The sequence below is a fragment of the Dendrobates tinctorius genome, unplaced genomic scaffold (genome assembly GCF_039654945.1).
Source record: "Dendrobates tinctorius isolate UK_male_01 unplaced genomic scaffold, ASM3965494v1 ptg000016l, whole genome shotgun sequence".
Taxonomy (NCBI): Eukaryota; Metazoa; Chordata; class Amphibia; order Anura; family Dendrobatidae; genus Dendrobates; species Dendrobates tinctorius.
In genome coordinates this window covers 47,321,121-47,345,695 of record NW_027361684.1, presented here as the reverse complement: position 1 = coordinate 47,345,695, position 24,575 = coordinate 47,321,121, and the positions used below count along the sequence as shown (strand labels likewise).

Below are 24,575 nucleotides of genomic sequence, written 5' to 3'. Positions count from 1 at the left end.
ACACTTGGGGATTTATTCAAAATTGAAGGCATACTGAACCAGCATGGCTACCACAGCATCTTGCAGTGGCATGCTATTCCATCCGGTTTGCGTTTAGTTGGAACATCATTTATTTTTCAACAGGACATGACCCCAAACACACTTCCAGGCTGTGTAAGGGCTATTTGACCAAGGAGAGTGATGGGGTGCTAGACCAGATGACCTGGCCTCCACAGTCACCAGACCTGAACCCAATCAAGATGGTTTGGGGTGAGCTGGACCGCAGAGTGAAGGCAAAAGGGCCAACAAGTGCTAAGCACCTCTGGGAACTCCTTCAAGACTGGTGGAAGACCATTTCCGGTGATTACCTCTTGAAGCTCATCAAGAGAATGCCAAGAGTGTGCAAAGCAGTAATCAAAGCACAAGATGGCTACATTGAAGAACCTAGAATATAAGACATATTTTCAGTTGTTTCACACTTTTTTGTTAATTATATAACTCCACATGTGTTAATTCATAGTTTTGATGCCTTCAGAGTGAATCTACAATTTTCATAGTCATGAAAATAAAGAAAACTCTTTGAATGAGAAGGAGTGTCCAAACTTTTGGTCTGTACTATATACAGTCATATGTAAAAGTTTGGGCACCCCTATTAATGTTAACCTTTTTTCTTTATAACAATTTTGTTTTTTGCAACAGCTATTTCCGTTTCATATATCTAATAACTGATGGACTCAGTTATATTTCTGGATTCAAATGAGGTTTATTGTACTAACAGAAAATGTGCAATCTGCATTTAAACAAAATTTGCCGGTGCAAAAGTATGGGCACCCTTATCATTTTCTTGATTTGAACACTCCTAACTACTTTTTACTGACTTCCTGAAGCACTAAATTGGTTTTGTAACCTCATTGAGCTTTGAACTTCATAGCCAGGTGTATCAAATCATGAGAAAAGGTATTTAAGGTGGCCACTTGCAAGTAGTTCTCCTATTTGATTCTCCTATGAAGAGTGGCATCATGGGCTCCTCAAAACAACTCTCAAATGATCTGAAAACAAAGATTATTCAACATAGCTTTTCAGGGGAAGGATACAAAAAGTTGTCTCAGAGATTTAACCTGTCAGTTTCCACTGTGAGAAACATAGTAAGGAAATGGAAGAACACAGGTACAGTTCTTGTTAAGCCCAGAAGTGGCAGGCCAAGAAAAATATCAGAAAGGCAGAGAAGAAGAATGGTGAGAACAGTCAAGGACAATCCACATACCACCTCCAAAGACCTGCAGCATCATCTTGCTGCAGATGGTGTCACTGTGCATCGGTCAACAATACAGCGCATGCATAACGCCTTTTTGTATGACCAAACAACTCAATCTTTGTTTCATCAGTCCACAGGACCTTCTTCCAAAATGTAACTGGCTTGTCCAAATGTGCTATTGCATAACTCAGGCGACTCTGTTTGTGGCATGCTTGCAGAAACTGCTTCTTTCGCATCACTCTCCCATACAGCTTCTTCTTGTGCAAAGTGCGCTGTATTGTTGACCGATGCACAGTGACACCATCTGCAGCAAGATGATGCTGCAGGTCTTTGGAGGTGGTCTGTGGATTGTCCTTGACTGTTCTCACCATTCTTCTTCTCTGCCTTTCTGATATTTTTCTTGGCCTGCCACTTCTGGGCTTAACAAGAACTGTACCTGTGTTCTTCCATTTCCTTACTATGTTCCTCACAGTGGAAACTGACAGGTTAAATCTCTGAGACAACTTTTTGTATCCTTCCCCTGAAAAGCTATGTTGAATAATCTTTGTTTTCAGATCATTTGAGAGTTGTTTTGAGGAGCCCATGATGCCACTCTTCATAGGAGAATCAAATAGGAGAACTACTTGCAAGTGGCCACCTTAAATACCTTTTCTCATGATTTGATACACCTGGCTATGAAGTTCAAAGCTCAATGAGGTTACAAAACCAATTTAGTGCTTCAGGAAGTCAGTAAAAAGTAGTTAGGAGTGTTCAAATCAAGAAAATGATAAGGGTGCCCATACTTTTGCACCGGTCAAATTTTGTTTAAATGCAGATTGCACATTTTCTGTTAGGACAATAAACCTCATTTGAACCCAGAAATATAACTGAGCCCATCAGTTATTAGATATATGAAACTGAAATAGCTGTTGCAAAAACCAAAATTGTTATAAAGAAAAAAGGTTAACATTAATAGGGGTGCCCAAACTTTTACATATGACTGTATATATATATATATATATATATATATATATATAAATATATATATATTCGTCTTATCATGTCTGTCTGTAACCGAAATCTGCCCCCTTCCGACGGCCTCCTGTCTTCTTTCCAAGCGCCCGGCCTCACGTTCCCAGTAATGCTTTGCGGCTTAGACCGCTGATGACGTCACTCTCGCAAGAGCGAGAAAGAAGACCGACGTCACTTTCGCGAGAGCGAGAAAGAAGACCGAAGTCACTCTCGCGAGAGCGAGAAAGAGGACCGACGTCATCAGCGGTCTAAGCCGCAAAGCATTACTGGGAACGCGAGGCCGGGCGCGTGGAAAGAAGACAGGAGGCCGTCGGAAGGTGAGAATAACTTTTTTTATTTTTTTTAATATTATTTTTTTACATGCTAGAGGGCCGCGGCAGTGATTGGTCGCGGCTACACGGAAAGGGGGGTGAGGGGACCATGCATACAAGGAAAGGGGGGTGAGCGGACCATGCATACCAGGATTGGGGGGTGAGAGGACCATGCATACCAGGATTGGGGGGTGAGAAAACCATGCATACCAGGATTGGGGGGTGAGGGGACCATGCATACCAGGAAAGGGGAGTGAGGGGACCATTCATACCAGGATTGGGGGGTGAGGGGACCATGCATACCAGGATTGGGGGGTGAGAGGACCATGCATACCAGGATTGGGGGGTGAGGGGACCATGCATACCAGGAAAGGGGGGTGAGGGGACCATTCATACCAGGATTGGGGGGTGAGGGGACCATGCATACCAGGATTGGGGGGTGAGGGGACCATGTATACCAGGAAAGGGGGGTGAGGGGACCATTCATACCAGGATTGGGGGGTGAAAGGACCATGCATACCAGCAAAGGGGGGTGAGGGGACATGCATACCAAGAAAGGGGGGTGAGGGGACCATGCATACCAGGATAGGGGGGTGAGGGGACCATGCATACCAGGATTGCGGGGTGAGGGGACCATGCATACCAGGACTGGGGGGGTGAGGGGACCATGCATACCCCGAAATGGGGGTAAGAGGACCATGCATACCAGGATTGGGAGGTGAGGGGACCATGCATATCAGGAAAGAGGATGAGGGGACCATGCATATCAGGAAAGGGGGGTGAGGGGACCATGCATACCAGGATAGGGGGGGTGAGGAGACTATGCATACCAGGAAAGGGGGTGAGGATACCATGCATACCAGGATTGGGGAGTGAGGGGACCATGCATACCAGGAAAGGGGGGTGACGGTGAGCATACATACCAGGATTGGGGTGTGAGAGGACCATGCATACCAGCAAAGGGGGGTGAGGGGACATGCATACCAAGAAAGGGGGGTGAGGGGACCATGCATACCAGGAGAGGAGGGTGAGGGGACCATGCATACCAGGATTGGGGGGTGAGAGGACCATGCATACCAGGACTGGGGGGGTGAGGGGACCATGCATACCCCGAAATGGGGGTAAGACGACCATGCATACCAGGATTGGGAGGTGAGGGGACCATGCATATCAGGAAAGAGGGTGAGGGGACCATGCATATCAGGAAAGGGGGGTGAGGGGACCATGCATACCAGGATAGGGGGGTGAGGAGACCATGCATACCAGGAAAGGGGGTGAGGATACCATGCATACCAGGATTGGGGGGTGAGGGGACCATGCATACCAGGAAAGGGGGGTGACGGTGAGCATACATACCAGGATTGGGGTGTGAGAGGACCATGCATACCAGCAAAGGGGGTGAGGGGACCATGCATACCAGGATAGGGGGGTGAGGGGACCATGCATACCAGGATAGGGGGGTGAGGGGACCATGCATACCAGGATTGGGGGGTGAGGGGACCATGCATACCAGGATAGGGGGGTGAGGGGACCATGCATACCAGGATTGGGGGGTGATGGGATCATGCACACCCCGAAAGGGGGGTGAGGGGGACCATGCATACCAGGAAAGAGGGGTGAGAGGACCATGCATACCAGGACTGGGGGGGGTGAGGGGACCATGCATACCAGGATTGGGGGGTGAGGGGACCATGCATACCAGGAAAGGGGGTGAGGGGACCATTCATACCAGGATTGGGGGGGTGAGGGGACCATGCATACCAGGATTGGGGGGTGAGAGGACCATGCATACCAGGATTGGGGGGTGAGGGGACCATGCATACCAGGAAAGGGGGGTGAGGGGACCATTCATACCAGGATTGGGGGGTGAGGGGACCATGCATACCAGGATTGGGGGGTGAGGGGACCATGCATACCAGGAAAGGGGGGTGAGGGGACCATTCATACCAGGATTGGGGGGTGAAAGGACCATGCATACCAGCAAAGGGGGGTGAGGGGACATGCATACCAAGAAAGGGGGGTGAGGGGACCATGCATACCAGGATAGGGGGGTGAGGGGACCATGCATACCAGGATTGGGGGGTGAGGGGACCATGCATACCAGGACTGGGGGGGTGAGGGGACCATGCATACCCCGAAATGGGGGTAAGAGGACCATGCATACCAGGATTGGGAGGTGAGGGGACCATGCATATCAGGAAAGGGGGGTGAGGGGACCATGCATACCAGGATTGGGGGGTGAGGGGACCATGCATACCAGGAAAGGGGGTGAGGGGACCATGCATACCAGGATTGGGGGGTGAGGGGACCATGCATACCAGGAAAGGGGGTGAGGGGACCATTCATACCAGGATTGGGGGGTGAGGGGACCATGCATACCAGGATTGGGGGGTGAGAGGACCATGCATACCAGGATTGGGGGGTGAGGGGACCATGCATACCAGGAAAGGGGGGTGAGGGGACCATTCATACCAGGATTGGGGGGTGAGGGGACCATGCATACCAGGATTGGGGGGTGAGGGGACCATGCATACCAGGAAAGGGGGGTGAGGGGACCATTCATACCAGGATTGGGGGGTGAAAGGACCATGCATACCAGCAAAGGGGGGTGAGGGGACATGCATACCAAGAAAGGGGGGTGAGGGGACCATGCATACCAGGATAGGGGGGTGAGGGGACCATGCATACCAGGATTGGGGGGTGAGGGGACCATGCATACCAGGACTGGGGGGGTGAGGGGACCATGCATACCCCGAAATGGGGGTAAGAGGACCATGCATACCAGGATTGGGAGGTGAGGGGACCATGCATATCAGGAAAGGGGGGTGAGGGGACCATGCATACCAGGATAGGGGGGGTGAGGAGACTATGCATACCAGGAAAGGGGGTGAGGATACCATGCATACCAGGATTGGGGAGTGAGGGGACCATGCATACCAGGAAAGGGGGGTGACGGTGAGCATACATACCAGGATTGGGGTGTGAGAGGACCATGCATACCAGCAAAGGGGGGTGAGGGGACATGCATACCAAGAAAGGGGGGTGAGGGGACCATGCATACCAGGAGAGGGGGGTGAGGGGACCATGCATACCAGGATTGGGGGGTGAGAGGACCATGCATACCAGGACTGGGGGGGGTGAGGGGACCATGCATACCCCGAAATGGGGGTAAGAGGACCATGCATACCAGGATTGGAAGGTGAGGGGACCATGCATATCAGGAAAGAGGGTGAGGGGACCATGCATATCAGGAAAGGGGGGTGAGGGGACCATGCATACCAGGATAGGGGGGTGAGGGGACCATGCATACCAGGATAGGGGGGTGAGGAGACCATGCATACCAGGAAAGGGGGTGAGGATACCATGCATACCAGGATTGGGGGGTGAGGGGACCATGCATACCAGGAAAGGGGGGTGACGGTGAGCATACATACCAGGATTGGGGTGTGAGAGGACCATGCATACCAGCAAAGGGGGGTGAGGGGACCATGCATACCAGGATAGGGGGGTGAGGGGACCATGCATACCAGGATAGGGGGGTGAGGGGACCATGCATACCAGGATTGGGGGGTGAGGGGACCATGCATACCAGGATTGGGGGGTGATGGGATCATGCACACCCCGAAAGGGGGGTGAGGGGGACCATGCATACCAGGAAAGAGGGGTGAGAGGACCATGCATACCAGGACTGGGGGGGTGAGGGGACCATGCATACCAGGATTGGGGGGTGAGGGGACCATGCATACCAGGAAAGGGGGTGAGGATACCATGCATACCAGGATTGGGGGGTGAGTGGACCATGCATACCCCGGAAGGGGGGTAAGAGGACCATGCATACCAGGAAAGATGGGTGAGAGGACCATGCATACCAGGATTGGGGGGTGAGAGGACCATGCATTCCAGGCTTGGGGGGTGAGGGGACCATGCATACCCCGAAAGGGGAGTAAGAGGACCATGCATACCAGGAAAGAGAGGTGAGAGGAGCATGCATACCAGGATTGGGGGGTGAAAGGACCATGCATTCCAGGATTGGGGGTGAGAGAACCATACATATCAGGATTGGGGGGTGCATTATTGCATTATTATTAAATATTCCAAAATAAACTGCATACGTATTCTAGAATACCCGATGCGTTAGAATTGGGCCACCATCTATTATAGATATATATATATATATATATATATATATATATATATATATGTATTATAGATTAGCTGTATGACAGTAGCCAAAAAAGAGACCAGTGCAGTCAGAGACGGAGATTACAGTCCTGCTGCTGCCATGGTTCTTTTCTTTATTGGCATACAATGTAATTATAAAGTCTATACATCCAGCAACAAAGCACAGATTGTTCCCTCCGCAGCTGAGCACTCAACAAATATCATTTTCCTCAAATATACAGGTGGTCCTCTACTAATCACCAGAAAAAGAAACCAAAAAGTTGTTTGTCACCTCACACCAATAGCACCTAATGGAGACTAGCAGTCCTCAATAAGTCTCATGGTCTTCGGTTCCTTCATCTTTCCTCTAACCAAAGTGCACACACTGCACACGTTTCTAAACCCAGTAAAGAATTGGTACAGTATCTGGACTGACTGAGGTCTTCAGAGAAAATCAGGCCAGGATGGAAGAACAAGCCCCGCTACCAAACCTGCCCATCATTCCATAAACATCCCAGCCGAAACCAGGAGTTATCAGAGCCGTTAGCAAAAAATACTTTACTAGCGACTTCCAGCTCTCCTGAGATCCGGGCATATATGTATACGAGAGGAATGTGGGGGAGTTAAGGGGAACCTGTCAGGTCGGATATCACTAATAACCTGCAGATATAGGGTTAATCTACAGGTAATTATCACTATGGAGGAGCCCAGCTGCTGTACAAAAAGTGCAGCATCCATGAGTAATTGAACTTTATTCCTCCCGGGAGCAGCCATCTTTCAGTCATGCAGGTGTACTGGCGCGGCTACAGTCATCGTTCACTATACTATGAGCGGCGGCTGTAGACATTCCCTGGCATTTTGACTGACAGCCATCTCTGCACTGATGCACTGCGTAGCCGGCTGTCAGTCAAAGTGTCGGGCGTGCTCACAGTAATGACATTGCCCGCCCCATAACTAAAAAATGGCGGCTCCCGGGAGGAATAAAGTTCATTTACTCACGGGTGCTGCACTTTCCGTACAGTGGTCAGACACCGTTATAATGTAGCTAATTTGCAGTTTGACCCAACATCTGTAAGATAATAGCGTCATAGAATCGTAGAGTTGGAAGGGACCTCCTGGGCCATCTGGTCCAACCCCCTGCTCAAAGCAGGATTCGCTAAATCATCCCAGTCAGATGTCTGTCCAGCCTGTTTGAAGACTTCCATTGAAGGAGAACTCACCACCTCTAGCGGCAGCCTGTTCCACTCATTGATCACTCTAACTGTCAAAAAGTTTTTTCTAATATCTAATCTGTGTCTCCTCCCATTCAGTCTCATCCCATTGCTTCTAGTCTTTCCTTGTGCAAATGAGAATAAAGATGATCCTTCTACAATGTGACAGCCCTTTAGATATTTGTAGACAGCTATTAAGTCTCCTCTCAGTCTTCGCTTTTGCAAACTAAACATTCCCAAATCCTGCAACCTTTCCTCATAAGACAGGGTTTGCAGACCGGTCACCCAACCTGACAGGTTCAATCAACCGAGACCGTGAGAATGAGGGGGCCGCACCACTTAGTTTTTGTGCTCCTTTAGCATTATTATTATTTTAGTCATTCATTACTTTCTCTCCTACAGGTTTACATTTGGGTGCTGAACAATGAAGAAGAATATAAAAGAGCCTTTGATTTGGGCGCCAATGGAGTAATGACAGATTATCCCACCCGACTGATGGAATTTCTGGAGCGGTACTCTCACTGAGACGGGTTTAAAGAGCCGATCACCTAAGTGACATTTCTGTACAATAAGTCATCATACCTCATGCACGGCCATCTAGTAAATACTTAGATACTTATACATATGTATTTAAGGGGATCTTGTATAGTTTACATTTGTAAATAGCTGTAGCAGGACAGAACCACTATGCTGTAAAGTCAACATCATTTCCTATGGACCGTCTGACATGGAATGTATACAGTATTTACTTATGGAAATTGTAAAGTATCACATAGAGTTAGGTCAGTTTCATATTATTACTGCAGGTGAAGAGTGTGCGCAGATGACGGAATCATGGCAGTATACTGGGCCTATAATGCCATGGGTCGGCCTGGCCTTGATCACGTTTTGTAATAATTTACATGTAGCCATTATGTCTTAAAAGAAAATCTTATCAGTTATTGGCACTCCTGTATTTATTAAAGAGGTGTTTCCATAATCAAAACTTATCACTTGTCTACAGGATAGGTGTTAATCCTAGGTGGTCTGGCCACTGAAACCCCGCCAGCCATGACAAGAGGGGTCTCTATTATTGCAGTATCAGCGAGGGCTGCACAGTAATGCTGGAGAGACGGTGGAGCAGACAGCAGATGCGTTACCTGCAGGAGCGTGTTGATGGGTGGACGTCCTCTAGGCTGTGTTGTGTGACCTCTGCGTTTTGTGTCTACTTTTTCCTGTATCTTCCATGTTGTTGATGATGATAGTAAAGATGATCGTTGCTTTATGTCCCAAGTAAAACTGTTAATTCTGTCATTATCTCTGAGCGCTGATGATTCTGCTGAAAGCTGAAATATGCATCATCCATGTCTCTTGTGTTACTGGAGCAATAGTGCGTATGCTCGACCACCGCTCCATTCATCGTCTATGGTACTGCAAGAGATAACCAAGCACTGTCCTTGGCTATATTCAGCTATTCTATAGATTATCAATGGAGCGGCAATGTACCGTACTTTCCCAACTACAAACTCCATTAAAGTAGACTTGTTGACCTCCATTGTTATAACCGCTGCGGCTCCCACTTGTCATTCTTCCCCACTGCTCAGGGCTTGTAAAACCTTTCCTGTGGACAATTGATAAGTTTGATTATGGGAAAACACCCTTTTACATGGAATGTGTCTGCAGGCGAGGAATGTTTCCATATTCCTCCTCTATAGACACACAGTATTTCTGCTCCCTTCTGCTTTACTCCTGGAGGATCCCTTTTAGACATCCGGGAGGTTTTGAGTCTTGTATATTAGGTGCCGTATTGATGCACTTATTGATAAACAGCTGTCCGTGGTGATTATACATCATTGTGATGGTCACTTTTTAATGATAAGTTTCATAGTAGGAAAAAAACCCTTATAATATTTATTGATGTGTGTGGTTTCATGTAGAAGATGTGATAGATAGTTGTTAAGCTCAGAACTAGAATTGGTTTTAAGAAAGTAAAATTAACATTTGGTTGTTTACTATGACTTTAATTCCAATTTGTCTTATACTCTTAAGATACTTTCCTAAGATGACACTGACTTACACTTCCATTCTCTTCTGTACGCATCTCATGCATGTATTCTATAGAACTTGTACCAGGACAGAATGTACAAATCCATAGTTAAAGTAGCACTCCGGTATTTTTTATATTTCTCATATAATGCTATCTCACCAACTATATTCTAGCTGTGTAATTTGTTCCAACATAGCTCAGTTGCATCCATCTATTTTTAACCATTTCATTATATGTTACTGTATCATGCGGTCTCTAAGCTGACCACCAGTACTGTACATGTTGTCCTATGTAGGCGCAAGCTGAACTACAGGATAACATCACCATTTATCAAATCCCCACTGGCAGCTTTCATATCCAACCCTAACCATATTAGCACCACCCTCAGGATTCCTCTGTATGGCCTTGTATTAAGCTGAATATATAATTTCTTCCTTATATATTACAATTTTGCAAGTTTTCCCACCTACAAAAAATGGAGAGGTTTGTAATTTTGATTGTAGGTATACAAAATCTTAAAAATAAAATTCAGAAAATCACATTGTATGATTTATACATAATTAATTTGCTTTTTTGATTTAAATCAGTATTTCATACAATAGAAAAACAAAGCTCAATATTTGGTACAGAAACCGTTGTTTGCAATTACAGAGGTCAGATGTTTCTTGTAGTTCTTGACCAACCTTGCACACACTGCAACAGGGATTTCATCCCCCTCCTCCATACAAATCTTCTCCAAATCTTTCAGGTTTTGGGGCTGTCGCTGGGCAGCATTGAGTTTCAGCTTCCTCCAAACATTTTCCATTGGGTTCAGGACTGGAGACTGACTAGGCCACTTCAGGACCTTGAAATGTTATTAACGGAGCGACTCCTTAGTTGCCCTGGCTGTGTGTTTCAGGTCATTGCTGAAGACCCATCCCCAACCCATCTTCAATGCTCTAACTGAGGGAAGGAGGTTGTTAGCCAAACTCTCATGATACATGACCCCATCCATCCTCCCTTCAATATGGTTCCGTAGTCCTGTCCCCTTTGCAGAAAAGCACTCTTGAAGTATGATGTTTCCCCCATCATGCTTAACAGTGGGACAGTGTTCTTGGAGTTGTACTCATCCTTCTTCTTCCTCCAAACACAGCGAATGGAGTTGATACCATATAGTTCTATTTTGGTCTCATCTAACCACAAGAACTTCTCCCATGCCTCCTCTGGATCATCCAGATGGTTATTGGTGAATTTCAAATGGGCCTGGACATGTGCTGGTGTGAGCAGCGGGACCTTGCGTACCCTGCCGGATTTTATACCATGACAGCGTAGTTTCTTACTAACAGTAATGTTTGAGACGGTGGTCCCATCTCTCTTCAGGTCATTGACCAGTCTCTACTAAGTAGTGGGCTGATTCCTTACCTTTACCAGAGTCATACTTACCCCTCGAGGCGAGATGTTGCATGGAGCCCCAAACCAAGGAAGATTGACAGCAATCTTGTGTTTCTTCCATTTTCTAATAATTGTGCCAACAGTTGTTGCCTTCTCACCAAGCTGCTTGGCTATAACCCATCCCAGTCTTGTGCAGGTGTACAATTTTGTCCCTTGTGTCCTGTCTTTTATACAGGTAACAAGCTCAAGCAGATGCAATTTATAAAGGTAATGAGTGCAGAGTAGGAGAACTTCTTAAAGAAAAACTAGCAGATCTATGAGAGCCAGAATTCTTGCTGGTTAGTAGGTGATTAAATACTTATTTCATGCAATAAAATACAATTTAATTATTTAAAAATCATACATTGTGATTTTCTTGTTTTTATTTTCATATTCTGTCTCTCACAGTTGAAGTGTACCTACCAGGGCTGTGGAGTCGGTAAGCCACAGTTGCGACTCCGACTCCGACTCCTGGATTTTATCAGGCTCCGACTCCGGCTCCGCCTCCGACTCCTTCATAAATGGCCAATTCATAACAACAAATTTACAGTTGTAAAATATTAAACATCGTGCTTATTCAGTTTCTCACCATCATATAAGTAATCAGACCACTTAGAGCAAAAACTACATTTATTAGAATACAATTAGAATATAGCAAATAACTTTTATAAACTTTTCTAAACTGTAAGTAAATATGCAATAAACACTTTTATGCAGTTAATAAGAAGAAATCTATAAATTTGTCCTCAGAAAAAGTATTGCCTCTGTCAGATCCTCCTTCACGGATGCCCTCAAATCTGATCTAATTATTTTGAGAGCAGAGAACAACCTCTCTACACTAACTTGTGTTGGTGGCAAAGCAGTAACCACTCGGGCAACATCTCTGACAATGTCAGGATACAGAGGAATCGCTTGTTGCACTGTTATTTTTGATGAACGGTCAAATTTCTCAATTTCTTTTAGTGCACATGAAAAATTCTGCTGAAATGTACTGGCTGTGTTCCTTGATGGGGATGACTCTTCTATGCGGGAACGCTTTGCACGGTCCTTGTGATCCAAATATTTATCGAAATTAAATTCTTCATCAGTTGATGATGAGGGTGAAGATGTGGCAGGACGACCAAATTCTTCTTGTTCCTCCTGACTGTTCTGCAACCCTTTCATCCTTACTGCTATTTCAAACAGAGCTTCTTTTCCTTTACTTAGCTGTTGATCATCTAGAAGAATCCGATGCATTGGGTCTACATAAACAGCTGCCAAAAGAATGTTATTTTGTAATAGTAGCTCCTCTCTCCGTTTCATTGATGTAGCAATGCCACTTGCAATTAACCCTCCTCTTTGGGACAGGCGAAACATCAGGTTCTTCCACTCCTTTAAGAAAATACCTGGAGTTAAGTCCTCTGCTTGTAATTTTTTAGTCACTGTAAATGGGTGCTCTAGCAATTTTTCCAGCTCAGTCACCTGATTCCACTGACTTTCATTTAGCGTCAGTTGAGGGTTAGCCATGTCTACAAGAAAGGTTTTCAGTTCAACCAAGCGCTGAATCATTCAAGTAAGTACTGCCCCATCGTGTGGCTTGATCAATAATTGCCCCTTTTCCAGCACGTCTCTTCAAAATTGAGTCAACTTTAGGGGTTCTGGCAACAGTAGCCAATTTTCTCACCTTGCCAATCAGTGCAGCAGCATGTCCTTCTTGCAGACTGTCTCTTATAGCCAGCTGTAGCGTATGCACAACACAGCGCATGTGATGAATGAAAGAACATATTGACACAGTTTCAACAAGATCATCTAAACTATCATGTTGCTGTTCATCTGAAGCAACTTCAGTTTGCTCCTCAGTTACAATACTGTGTTCCTCTATTTCAAACATTTCTGTGTCTGTGGACCCAGAATGTTCTTCTAGCTGCTGGTCACCATCATTACTCTCATTCATTAGCTTAATAGTACTTATCATATTTGAAGCATTGTCAGTTACGACAGAAAGAACTTGCTCTTTTTTAAGTTCATAGTCTTGCAGAACCTTTTCCACCAAGACCTGGAGAAACTCACTGGTGTGATGAGCTTTGGTGTCTTTTACTGCCAATGTCTTGGTAACTATTTCATTTTTGTCACAAACAAATCGGACATTGATGGCAAAATAGTTCACTCTGTGACGTGTGCAGGCATCCATTTTAAGAAACAGAAAGCGTCCCTTGAGAGTTTTTTTAAGTTCTTCCTTTTAAAAGCTTCTTCGATTACTAATTTTCTAATACACGCTCTCTCCAGAGAAACACCAAGCTTGCGGGCCATTTCCCCATTCAGACACATAAAAGCTGGTCGTGAAAATAATGAAATAGGCACACTATCCTTTACAACAAGCTCTATGATCTGTTTTATAAATGTATCTACTGTCATTGTCACAGTAACTTTGTCACTGACAAAATATCTTGCAACTGATGGCTGCAAAGTTCTCTGCTCCTTTGTTTGGCTGGAAGAGCTGGGCACTGGTTCATTGGTTTGGATGCAGTCTTTCTCATCCACTGCTTTCAGTACTTCTGGATGAAAGCGCTGTAAATGTCTCTTTAGATTAGAAGCTCTGGTAGGAGCATTTTTATCTTTGCCTGAATATGCACTCATCTTGGCTTCACAGCATTTGTTTTCATCTGGATCATTTGTCATACACTGACAGACATAATGTTTTCTATCTTGAGTGATGGTGAAATGTTCAAATACAGCTGATTTAATGTGATGCTTCTTTGACATTCTCAGGTTTTTAATTCTGCATTCACAATCCAAATGACAATTGTTTTTCCTAAAAACAATTGTACAAAATTATTGCCAGGTCGTACAACTGATATAGTGGTCAGTAATACTGTTATTATTCCTCATGTACTCACAGTTAACTGATGCAAAGTTTGTTGAAAGGATAATACTTCTTACAGTCTTCCTCTTCTGAGTAGCAGGCAGCTGTGAGATGCTTGGAAGATGCACACCTAGTATGATCTAGTCTAGAGGAGGAGCTTTACTACTAAGAATTTGCAACACATTTTCACTTTCAGTTTCATACATTGTAAGTAGGGGGGTTGGGGCAGCATGAGGTTAACCAAGTATAAGATTAGATAAGGGCAGTGGAGAACAGTGACACACAAGAAGTAAGAAATGTCTCTATCTCCAGCAGAACTGCTTATCACTGTTGTTCATAGTTTGATAGAACATATATATTTGAGTAACATTTATAAAATTCATATGAAAGTTCAATTATGAAATATTAATACATTTTTTTTAAAGCTGGAGTCGAGTCGGTACATTTCTACCGACTCCGACTCCAACCAAAACTAACTCCGACTCCACGACTCCGACTCCACAGCCCTGGTACCTACAATAAAAAATACAGACCTCTCCATTCTTTGTTAGTGGGAAAATTTGCAAAATTGTCAGTGTATCAAATACTTCTTTTCCCCACTGTATGTAGGTAATGTGAATAATCACTAATTTTTGTTTGTAAAATGTGCAGTAGCTTCAGCCTTTCTAGCCTGCTCCCTGAGAGTAGGAGCTAAAAGGGGGAAACTTATTACCAGCAGGAGGCAGAGAAGACAGGCTGAAACTGCATGAGCTAGGATACACTGAATTACAGGACAGCAGTTCTAATTACTGATCTCTTACTGCTGCTGTCAGATAAGACTGACAAGTCTTCAGATCTTCTGCATGGTGCCTTAAGGGAATCATATCAGAAGGAAGTAAGGAATAAAGATGGTAGACAGCCCAGAATGATACATCAACTAAAACTGGTATACAAGGCATACGCAAGAACCTTTACATTATTCTTGAGCAGTAACTTTTGTTTTGCTACACAGGCAAATATGTGCTGCTTTAACAACCATTTTTTATATTAGCGGTTTACTTTTTATCAAATATGCATTTTTTATATGTAGAAAATAATAATGTAATTTAAATGTATATTTGTAAATTTAAAACTTAGTTCACCCAAAGATATTTAAAGTTTGCCTCCACTTTATATTTTCATTGTGTGAAGTGTCCTTTTAATGTCTGTTTTTTGTGGACCGAGGATCCACAAAAACAAAAAACAAAAACAGATTAAATTCTCCAATGCAAGTTTATGGGAATTGAACAGAACTTTGATCACATCCCACAATATCCTAGTGCTGTCTGCTTTCCCCTGACACTTTGCTAGGAGAAACCTCTATAAAAAAGAAGTCTGCAGCATATGAGCAAGTCTGATGATACACTGATGGTAAAATCTGACACCGTGACCAGACTCTGATGCAGATCTGATCCAGCACACTGTAATAATTGGTCCATGTCTTTCACAGCCGAGAATGAGGCCTAGCACGTGCAGACATGCAGGCATACGCAGATAAGCATGCGTGTGCACACAGACATACCAACATGCACATAGATGGAAGAACAAAACGGGAAAGCAGCCACCATTAATATAGAACAAGGAACCGACACATAAAATAACTAATATATCATATGAGTGGAGGTACTCTTTAAATTAAAACTGTGATTAGTAGAAAGGTTATTTAACTGCATCTGTGGAATGTGTGACTTTAATCTTTTGGCATTAATTAATGATTATTAACAAAATGGCTGATAAGTGAGCAATAGTATGCTATTCATTTTGTGACTAATGTAAATAGAATGACAATAACTCAAGCTTTGGTAACCTGTCATATTCCCAAATACAATTAAAGGGAACCAGTCAGGTCCCCCATGCCCTCCAACCCAGAAGCATTCACCTATGTGACTAGTCAAAGCCCTCATTAGCATAGGAAGTGGGGACAATATTAATGCTTTTTAACCCCTTACCTACAATTGACGTAATATTCCGTCCATGTGACCATGGACCTAATTACCATGGACGGAATATTACGTCACCATGATCAGCGGCGCCCACGTGGTGAGCGCCGCTGATCGCGGCCGGGTGTCAGCTAATTATCATAGCTGACACCCGGCACAATGTGTCAGGGGCGGTCACGGACCGCCCCCGACACGTTAACCCCTTGCACATCGCGATCAAACGCGATCGCGGTGTACCGGGGGTTAAAGGGAAGCATCGGCAGGGAGGGGGCTCCCTCCGTGCTTCCCTGAGCCCCCCACGGCAGCGCAATGTGCAGCGCTGCTGCGGGGGGCTCCTTTCCTCCAGGCCCCCGAATCCAAGATGGCGACGGGGGCCTTCGGGGGCCTGAGGAAGCTGGCTTCCTCAGTGCCTGCAAAGCGCAGGCATGAGGAAGTCTGCAGCAGTGCCTGTGACAGATCGCTGATCTGTCACAGTGATCTGTGATGTGACAGATCAGCGATCTGTCACAGGACAGTGATGTCCCACCTTGGACAAGGTAATAAAGTTAAAAAAAAAATAAAAAAAAAAGTGTTAAAAATAATTTAAAAAAAATCGCTAAATAAATTTGTAAAAAAAAAAAAAAATTCCCCAATAAATCCATTTTTTCAAAATAAACAAAAACAATAAAAGTACACATATTTGGTATCGCCGCGTCCGTAATGACCTGCCCTATAAAACTGTCCCATTAGTTAACCCCTTTAGCGAACCCCTTAAAAAATAAAAATAAAAAACGAAGCAAAAAATAATGATTTATTATCATACCACCGAACAAAAAGTGCAATAACGCGCGATCAAAAAGACACATATAAATATCCATGGTACCGCTGAAAACGTCATCTTGTCCCGCAAAAAATGAGCCGCTATACAGCGTCATCCACAAAAAAATAAAAAAGTTATAGCTCGCAGAATAAAGCGATACAAAAATAATTATTTTTTATATAAAATTGTTTTCATTGCAAAAAACCGACAAAACATAAAAAAACGACCTAAATGAGGTATCGCTGTAACCGTACTGACCCGAAGAATAAAACCGCTTTATCAATTTTACCGCACGCGGAACAGTGTAAACGCACCCCCCCAAAAGAAATTCATGAAACGCTGGTTTTTGTTCATTCTGCGTCCCAAAAATCGGAATAAAAAGCTATCAAAAAATGTCACGTGCCCGAAAATGGTACCAATAAAAACGTCAACTCGTCCCGCAAAAAATAAGACCTCACATGACTCGGTGGGTCAAAATACGGAAAAATTATAGCTCTCAATATGTGGTGATGCAAAAACTACTTTTACAATAAAAAGCGTCTTTTAGCGTGTGACAGCCGCCAAACATAAAAACCGCCATAAATAGTAAATCAAACCCCCCGTTATCACCCCCTTAGTTAGGGAAAAATAATAAAACTAAAAGAAAATGTATTTATTTCCATTTTCCCGCTAGGGTTAGGGTAGGGTTAGGGCTAGGGCTAGGGTTAGGGCTAGGGCTCAGATTAGGGTTAGGGGTGTGTTGAGGTTAGGGTTGGAGTTATAATTGGGGGGTTTCCACTGTTTGGGCACATCAGGTGCTCTCCAAAGGCAACATGGCGTCTGATCTCAATTCCAGCCAATTCTGCGTTGAAAAAGTCAAATGGTGCTCCTTCCCTTCGAAGCTCTGCCATGCGCCCAAACAGTGTTTTACCCCCACATGTAGGGTATCAGCCTACTCAGGACAAATTACAAAACAACTTTTGGGGTCCAATTTCTCCTGTTACCCTTAGGAAAATAAAAAATTGGGGGCAAAAATATAATTTTGCGGAAAAAAATGTTTTTTTTTATTTTCACGCCCAGGCGTTATAAACTTCTGTGAAGCACTTGGGGGTTCAAAGTGCTCTCCACACATCTAGATAAGCTCCGTGGGGGGTCTAGTTTCCAAAATGGGGTCACTTGTGGGGAGTTTCAATAGTTTAGGTACATCAGGGGCTCTCCAAATGCACATGACACCCGCAGACCAATCCATCAAAGTCTGCATTCCAAAACGTCACTACTTCCCTTCCGAGCCCCGACGTGTGCCCATACAGTAGTTTTCTCCCACATATGAGGTATCAGCGTACTCAGGACAAATTGGACAACAACTTTTGGGGTCCAATTTCTCCTGTTACCCTTCGGAAAATAAAAAAATTGGGGACTAAAAGATGATGTTTGTTGAAAAAATACGATATTTTTATTTTCACTCCCGGTCGTTATAAACTTCTGTGAAGCACTGGGGGGTTCAAAGTGCTCACCACACATCTAGATAAGTTCATTAGGGGGTCTAGTTTCCAAAATGGGGTCACTTGTGGGGAGTTTCCACTGTTTAGGTACATCAGGGGCTCTCCAAAAGCAACATGACACCCGCAGACCATGCCATCAAAGTCTGCATTCCAAAACGTCACTATTTCCCTTCCGAGCCCTGATGTGTGCCCATACAGTAGTTTTCTCCCACATATGAGGTATCAGCGTACTCAGGACAAATTGGACAACAACTTTTGGGGTCCAATTTCTCCTGTTACCCTTGGGAAAATAAAAAAATTGGGGACTAATTGATCATGTTTGTGGAAAAAATACGATTTTTTTATTTTCATGCCTGGGCATTATAAACTTCTGTGAAGCCCTTGGGGGTTCAAAGTGCTCACCACACATCTAGATAAGTTCCTCAGGGGGTCTAGTTTCCAAAATGGGATCATTTGTGGGGGGTTTTCACTGTTTAGGTACACTAGGGGCTCTCCAAAGGCAACATGACACCCACAGACCATTCCATCAAAGTCTGCATTCCAAAACGTCACTACTTCCCTTCCGAGCCCTGACGTGTGTCCATACAGTAGTTTTCTCCCACATATAGGGTGTCAGCGTACTCAGGACAAATTGGACAACAACTTTTGGGGTCCAATTTCTCCTGTTACCCTTGGGAAAATAAAAAAATGGGGACTAAAAGATGATGTTTGTGGAAAAAATACGATTTTTTTATTTTCACGCCCGGACGTTATAAACTTCAGTGAAGCACTGGGGGGTTCAAAGTGCTCACCACACATCTAGATAAGTTCCTTGGGGGGTCTAGTTTCCAAAATGGTGTCATTTGTGGGGGGTTTCTACTGTTTTGGTACATCAGGGGCTTTCCTAACGTGACATGGTGTCCGATCTCAATTCCAGCCAAAAACGTCAAATGGCGCTGCTTCCCTTCCGAGCTCTGCCATGCGCCCAAATAGTGGTTTACACCCACATGTGGGGTATCAGCGTACTCAGAATAAATTGCACAATATCTTTTAGGGTCCTGTTACTTTTGGAAAAATAAGAATTGAGGGTGAAAAGATCATTTTTGTGGAAAAAATATGATTTTTTAATTGTACTGCTGTACGTTATAAACTTCAGTGAAGCACTGGGGGGTTCAAAGTGCTCACCACACATCTAGATAAGTTCCTTGGGGGGTCTAGTTTCCAAAATGGTGTCATTTGTGGGGGGTTTCTAGTGTTTTGGTACATCAAGGGTTTTCCAATCGCGACATGGTGTCCGATCTCAATTCTAGCCAAAAACGTCAAATGGCGCTGCTTCCCTTCCGAGCTCTGCTATGCGCCCAAATAGTCATTTACACCCACATATGGGGTATCAGCGTACTCAGGACAAATTGCACAATAACTTTTGGGTCCTGTTACCCTTGGAAAAATAAAAATTGGGGGTGAAAAGATCATTTTTGTGGAAAAAATATGATTTTTTAATTGTACCGCTGTACGTTATAAACTTCTGTGAAGCCCTTGTGGGTTCAAAGTTCTCACCACATATCTAGATAAGTTCCTTGGGGGGTCTAGTTTCCAAAATGGGGTCACTTGGGGGGTTTCCACTGTTTAGGTACATCAGGGGCTCTCCAAACACGGCATGGCATCCGATCTGAATTCCAGCCAATTTTGCATTGAAAAAGTCAAACGGCGCTCCTTCCCTACTGAGGTCTGCCATGCGCCGAAACAGTGGTTCCCCCCCACATATCAGGTATCAGCGTACTCAGGACAAATTGCACAATAACTTTTGCTGTCCAATTTCTCCTGTTACCCTTGGTAAAATAAAGAAAATTGAACCTGAAGTATTTTTTTTGTGAAAAAAAGTTAAATGTTCATTTTTTTTTTAATATTCAAAAAATTCCTGTGACGCACCTAAAGGGTTAATAAACTTCTTGAATGTGGTTTTAAGCACCTTAAGGGGTGCATTTTTTAGAATGGTGTCACTTTTGGGTATTTTCTATCATATAAACCCCTCAAAGTGGCTTCAAATGTGAAGTGGTCCCTAAAAATTAAATGGTGTTGCAAAAATGAGAAATCGCTGGTCAATTTTTAACCCTTATAACTTCCTAACAAAAAAAAATTTTGGTTCCAAAATTGTGCTCATGTAAAGTAAACATGTGGGAAATGTTATGTATTAAGTTTTTTGTGTGCCGTATCGCTGTGATTTAAGGGCATAAAAATTCAAAGTTGGAAAATTGCAAAATTTTCAAAATTTTCGCCAAATTTCCGTTTTTTTCACAAATAAACGCAAGTTATTTGAATGCAATTTTACCACTAACATGAAGTACAATATGTCACGAGAAAACAATGTCAGAATCACCGGGATCCATGGAAGCGTTCCAGAGTTATGACCTCATAAAGGGACAGTGGTCAGAATTGTAAAAATTGGCCCGGTAGTTAACGTGCAAACCACCCTTGGTAGTGAAGGGGTTAAAGAATTTATTTAACTGAATTCCGTTATACAGGGCTGGTAAGGCAGGGGGTTTAATAACACATAGGGGATGCTTCTGGTTTGGAGGGCACAGGTCTTGACAGGTTCCCTTTAACCTGCAGATATGGGTTTAAGGGCTCATACTCACATGCGAGAAACTCGGATGAGTCTCACACGTCAATACCCGGCACTGCAGCCGGTACTCAGATCGGAGCGTTCAGCTGCATGTATTTCTATGCAGCTGAATGCTCCGAACCGACGTATTGACGTGTGAGACTCGTCCGAGTTTCTTGCATGTGAGTATGAGCCCTAACCTGCAAGTTAAGATCATTCTAATGCTGTCTGGCCGCCTTGCTGAAAGCCCGGCTACTGGGTGAAAATGAACGTTATTCCCCCCAGCAGCTGCCAACGTTCAGTTATAGACGCATTCAATGAGCGGCTACAGTCACCGCCATGTATATAGTGAACGGCAGCTGTAAGCACACCACGTCGCTTTGATTGACAGCTCGCTCTGTAGTGCATCTGTGCGGAGCAAGCCATCAGTCAACATTCTGGGACATATTTATTGTCACCACCCCGGCAGGTCCATAACCTTTGGGGACATGACAGGTTCCCTTTAAATAAGAAAGTTTGTTCTGAAGAAATCTTAACTTTTGTATAAAGTAGATATTTGGGAATACAGCAACATTCACATCTATTCAAGGAATAGAGATAGCGGGTTATTTATTTTTCAATCCTGGATGAATTTTTCTTTTCCGCATGTATGAGATGCCATGTCGTGCATGAGTCCATTGCTCTGAGGTCACAGCCACTTTCCAGAATTAGATATGTTACTGGATACCATCCACAATCGCATGGTACATCTGCTAGCATGCCATTATTCCTATACATTCTGTGTCATCTCCCACGGATCTGTGCCTACGAATACTACATCATGTAGATCTAGTGCATTGCTATAAGGGATTCTTGCTGATCTGAAAAAAGCCATGAAATATGAAAAAACAAAAACAGCGGCAAGTTATCACCTGGCCTGCAGAAATGTCTTCACTCTATATTAATTGTTCTACATAGAATTCAGTTATTGGAAAAAATCCTGTAATAAAATCTTTTATACATAAACAGTGTCGTCTGTTGTCTTCTTGATGAAATCATTTAAACAAACTTTTGACATATCTAAAGTTTTGATGACGGGAAATCTAGTTGTTGAGATGCCCACCAATACCTAAAGGGACTGCACGGAGATCTGGGCAGGTGGTCTACATTCATGGAAATCATGGGACTGCAAGGAGATCTGGGCAGGTGGTCTACAGTCATGGAAATCATGGGACTGCATGGAGATCTGGGCAGGTGGTCTACAGTCATGGAAATCATGGGACTGCAAGGAGATCTGGGCAGGTGGTTTACAGTCATGGAAATAATGGGACTGCACAGAAATCTGGGCAGGTGGTCTACTGTTATGGAAATCTTGGGACAGCACAGAGATCTGGTCAGGTGGTCTACAGTCATGGAAATCATGGGACTGCAAGGAGATCTGGGCAGGTGGTCTACAGTCATGGAAATCATGGGACTGCAAGGAGATCTGGGCAGGTGGTTTACAGTCATGGAAATAATGGGACTGCACATAAATCTGGGCAGGTGGTCTACAGTCATGGAAATCTTGGGACAGCACAGAGATCTGGTCAGGTGGTATACAGTCATGGAAATCATGGGACTGCAAGGAGATCTGGGCAGGTGGTCTACAGTCATGGAAATCATGGGACTGCAAGGAGATCTGGGCAGGTGGTCTATAGTCATGGAAATCATGGGACTGCATGGAGATCTGGGCAGGTAGTCTACAGTCATGGAAATCATGGGACTGCAAGGAGATCTGGGCAGGTGGTCTACAGCCATGGAAATAATGGGACTGCACAGAGATCTGGGCAGGTGGTCTACAGTCATGGAAATCTTGGGACAGCACAGAGATCTGGTCAGGTGGTATACAGTCATGGAAATCATGGGACTGCAAGGAGATCTGGGCAGGTGGTCTATAGTCATGGAAATCATGGGACTGCATGGAGATCTGGGCAGGTGGTCTACATTCATGGAAATCATGGGACTGCAAGGAGATCTGGGCAGGTGGTCTACAGCCATGGAAATAATGGGACTGCACAGAGATCTGGGCAGGTGGTCTACAGTCATGGAAATCTTGGGACAGCACAGAGATCTGGTCAGGTGGTATACAGTCATGGAAATCATGGGACTGCAAGGAGATCTGGGCAGGTGGTCTACAGGCATGGAAATCATGGGACTGCAAGGAGATCTGGGCAGGTGGTCTATAGTCATGGAAATCATGGGACTGCATGGAGATCTGGGCAGGTGGTCTACAGTCATGGAAATCATGGGACTGCAAGGAGATCTGGACAGGTGGTCTACAGCCATGGAAATAATGGGACTGCAGAGATCTGGGCAGGTGGTCTACAGTCATGGAAATCTTGGGACAGCACAGAGATCTGGGCAGGTGGTCTACAGTCATAGAAATCATGGGACTGCATGGAGATCTGGGCAGGTGGTCTACAGTCATGGAAATCATGGGACTGCATGGAGATCTGGGCAGGTGGTCTACAGTCATGGAAATCATGGGACTGCATGGAGATCTGGGCAGGTGGTCTACAGTCATAGAAATCATGGGACTGCATGGAGATCTGGGCAGGTGGTCTACAGTCATGGAAATCATGGGACTGCATGGAGATCTGGGCAGGTGGTCTACAGTCATGGAAATCATGGGACTGCATGGAGATCTGGGCAGGTGGTCTACAGTCATAGAAATCATGGGACTGCATGGAGATCTGGGCAGGTGGTCTACAGTCATGGAAATCATGGGACTGCATGGAGATCTGGGCAGGTGGTCTACAGTCATGGAAATCTTGGGACAGCACAGAGATCTGGGCAGGTGGTCTACAGTCATGGAAATCATTTCCGCATCACTCACTTTTTTAATCTACTTTGAAGCAGTTATTGAGAGTGCAGTGCTGCCACCTAGTGTGCAATTTAATGAATTAATCAGGCAATAAATGTTCAGTCATCTGTAGAACAGAGGTGGGCAACTAACGACAATCTGGGGCTGATGTGAAGGGGTGGACTAAGAAACTGAACTTAATTCTGCTCACTATTGATTCCTGCAAGTGACATTCCTATTATACCCCCGTTAACCATTTGCAGCAATAATCATGGGCCAGATGGCCCCTCTGCCGCAGGTTTTGTTCACATACCGGGGTCCTCCTTGCTGATTAGAAGCAGTGACCACTTATGATTCATTGTTAATAAGTCACATGCACTTTTCAGGCGGCCGCGGCGAGGAGCGATGAACATGTAGCTGGACAGGGCCGCTCAGTGTTTCCAATGTCATGGCTGCACCTGATCTAAGGGTCAGATCTGCCCGTGTGCACACTGGACACAAGATGACTTTTAGGGCTCATTCACACCACTGTATTTTCGGTCTGAATGCTGTGCGGCCCTCTCCCAAACCAGTGTTATTCTATGGGGCAGTGCAGATGAGCAGTTTTTTTTTTCACTTACTGAATCTGTGTGTGAGTACAATCCCAGCATGCGCTAGATGCCGTAAATCGGATGAGACGCACACATTCAAGCCTTTGGGTGCGTAAAATCTGATTCACAATATTACATC

At 44.6% G+C, this 24,575-nt stretch overlaps 1 protein-coding gene across 1 annotated transcript in view; it reads left to right on the top strand.

The window, feature by feature from the left end:
• GDPD1 (glycerophosphodiester phosphodiesterase domain containing 1) overlaps positions 1-22,030 on the top strand; it is a 115,520-nt gene extending 93,490 nt beyond the window's left edge. Inside the window, exon 10 of the mRNA XM_073565805.1 lies at positions 8,331-22,030. Within this exon, the coding sequence (XP_073421906.1) occupies positions 8,331-8,453 (123 nt within the window). The 3' untranslated portion in view covers positions 8,454-22,030. The remainder of the gene's footprint in view (positions 1-8,330) is intronic.
• The last annotated feature ends 2,545 nt before the right edge of the window (positions 22,031-24,575 follow it).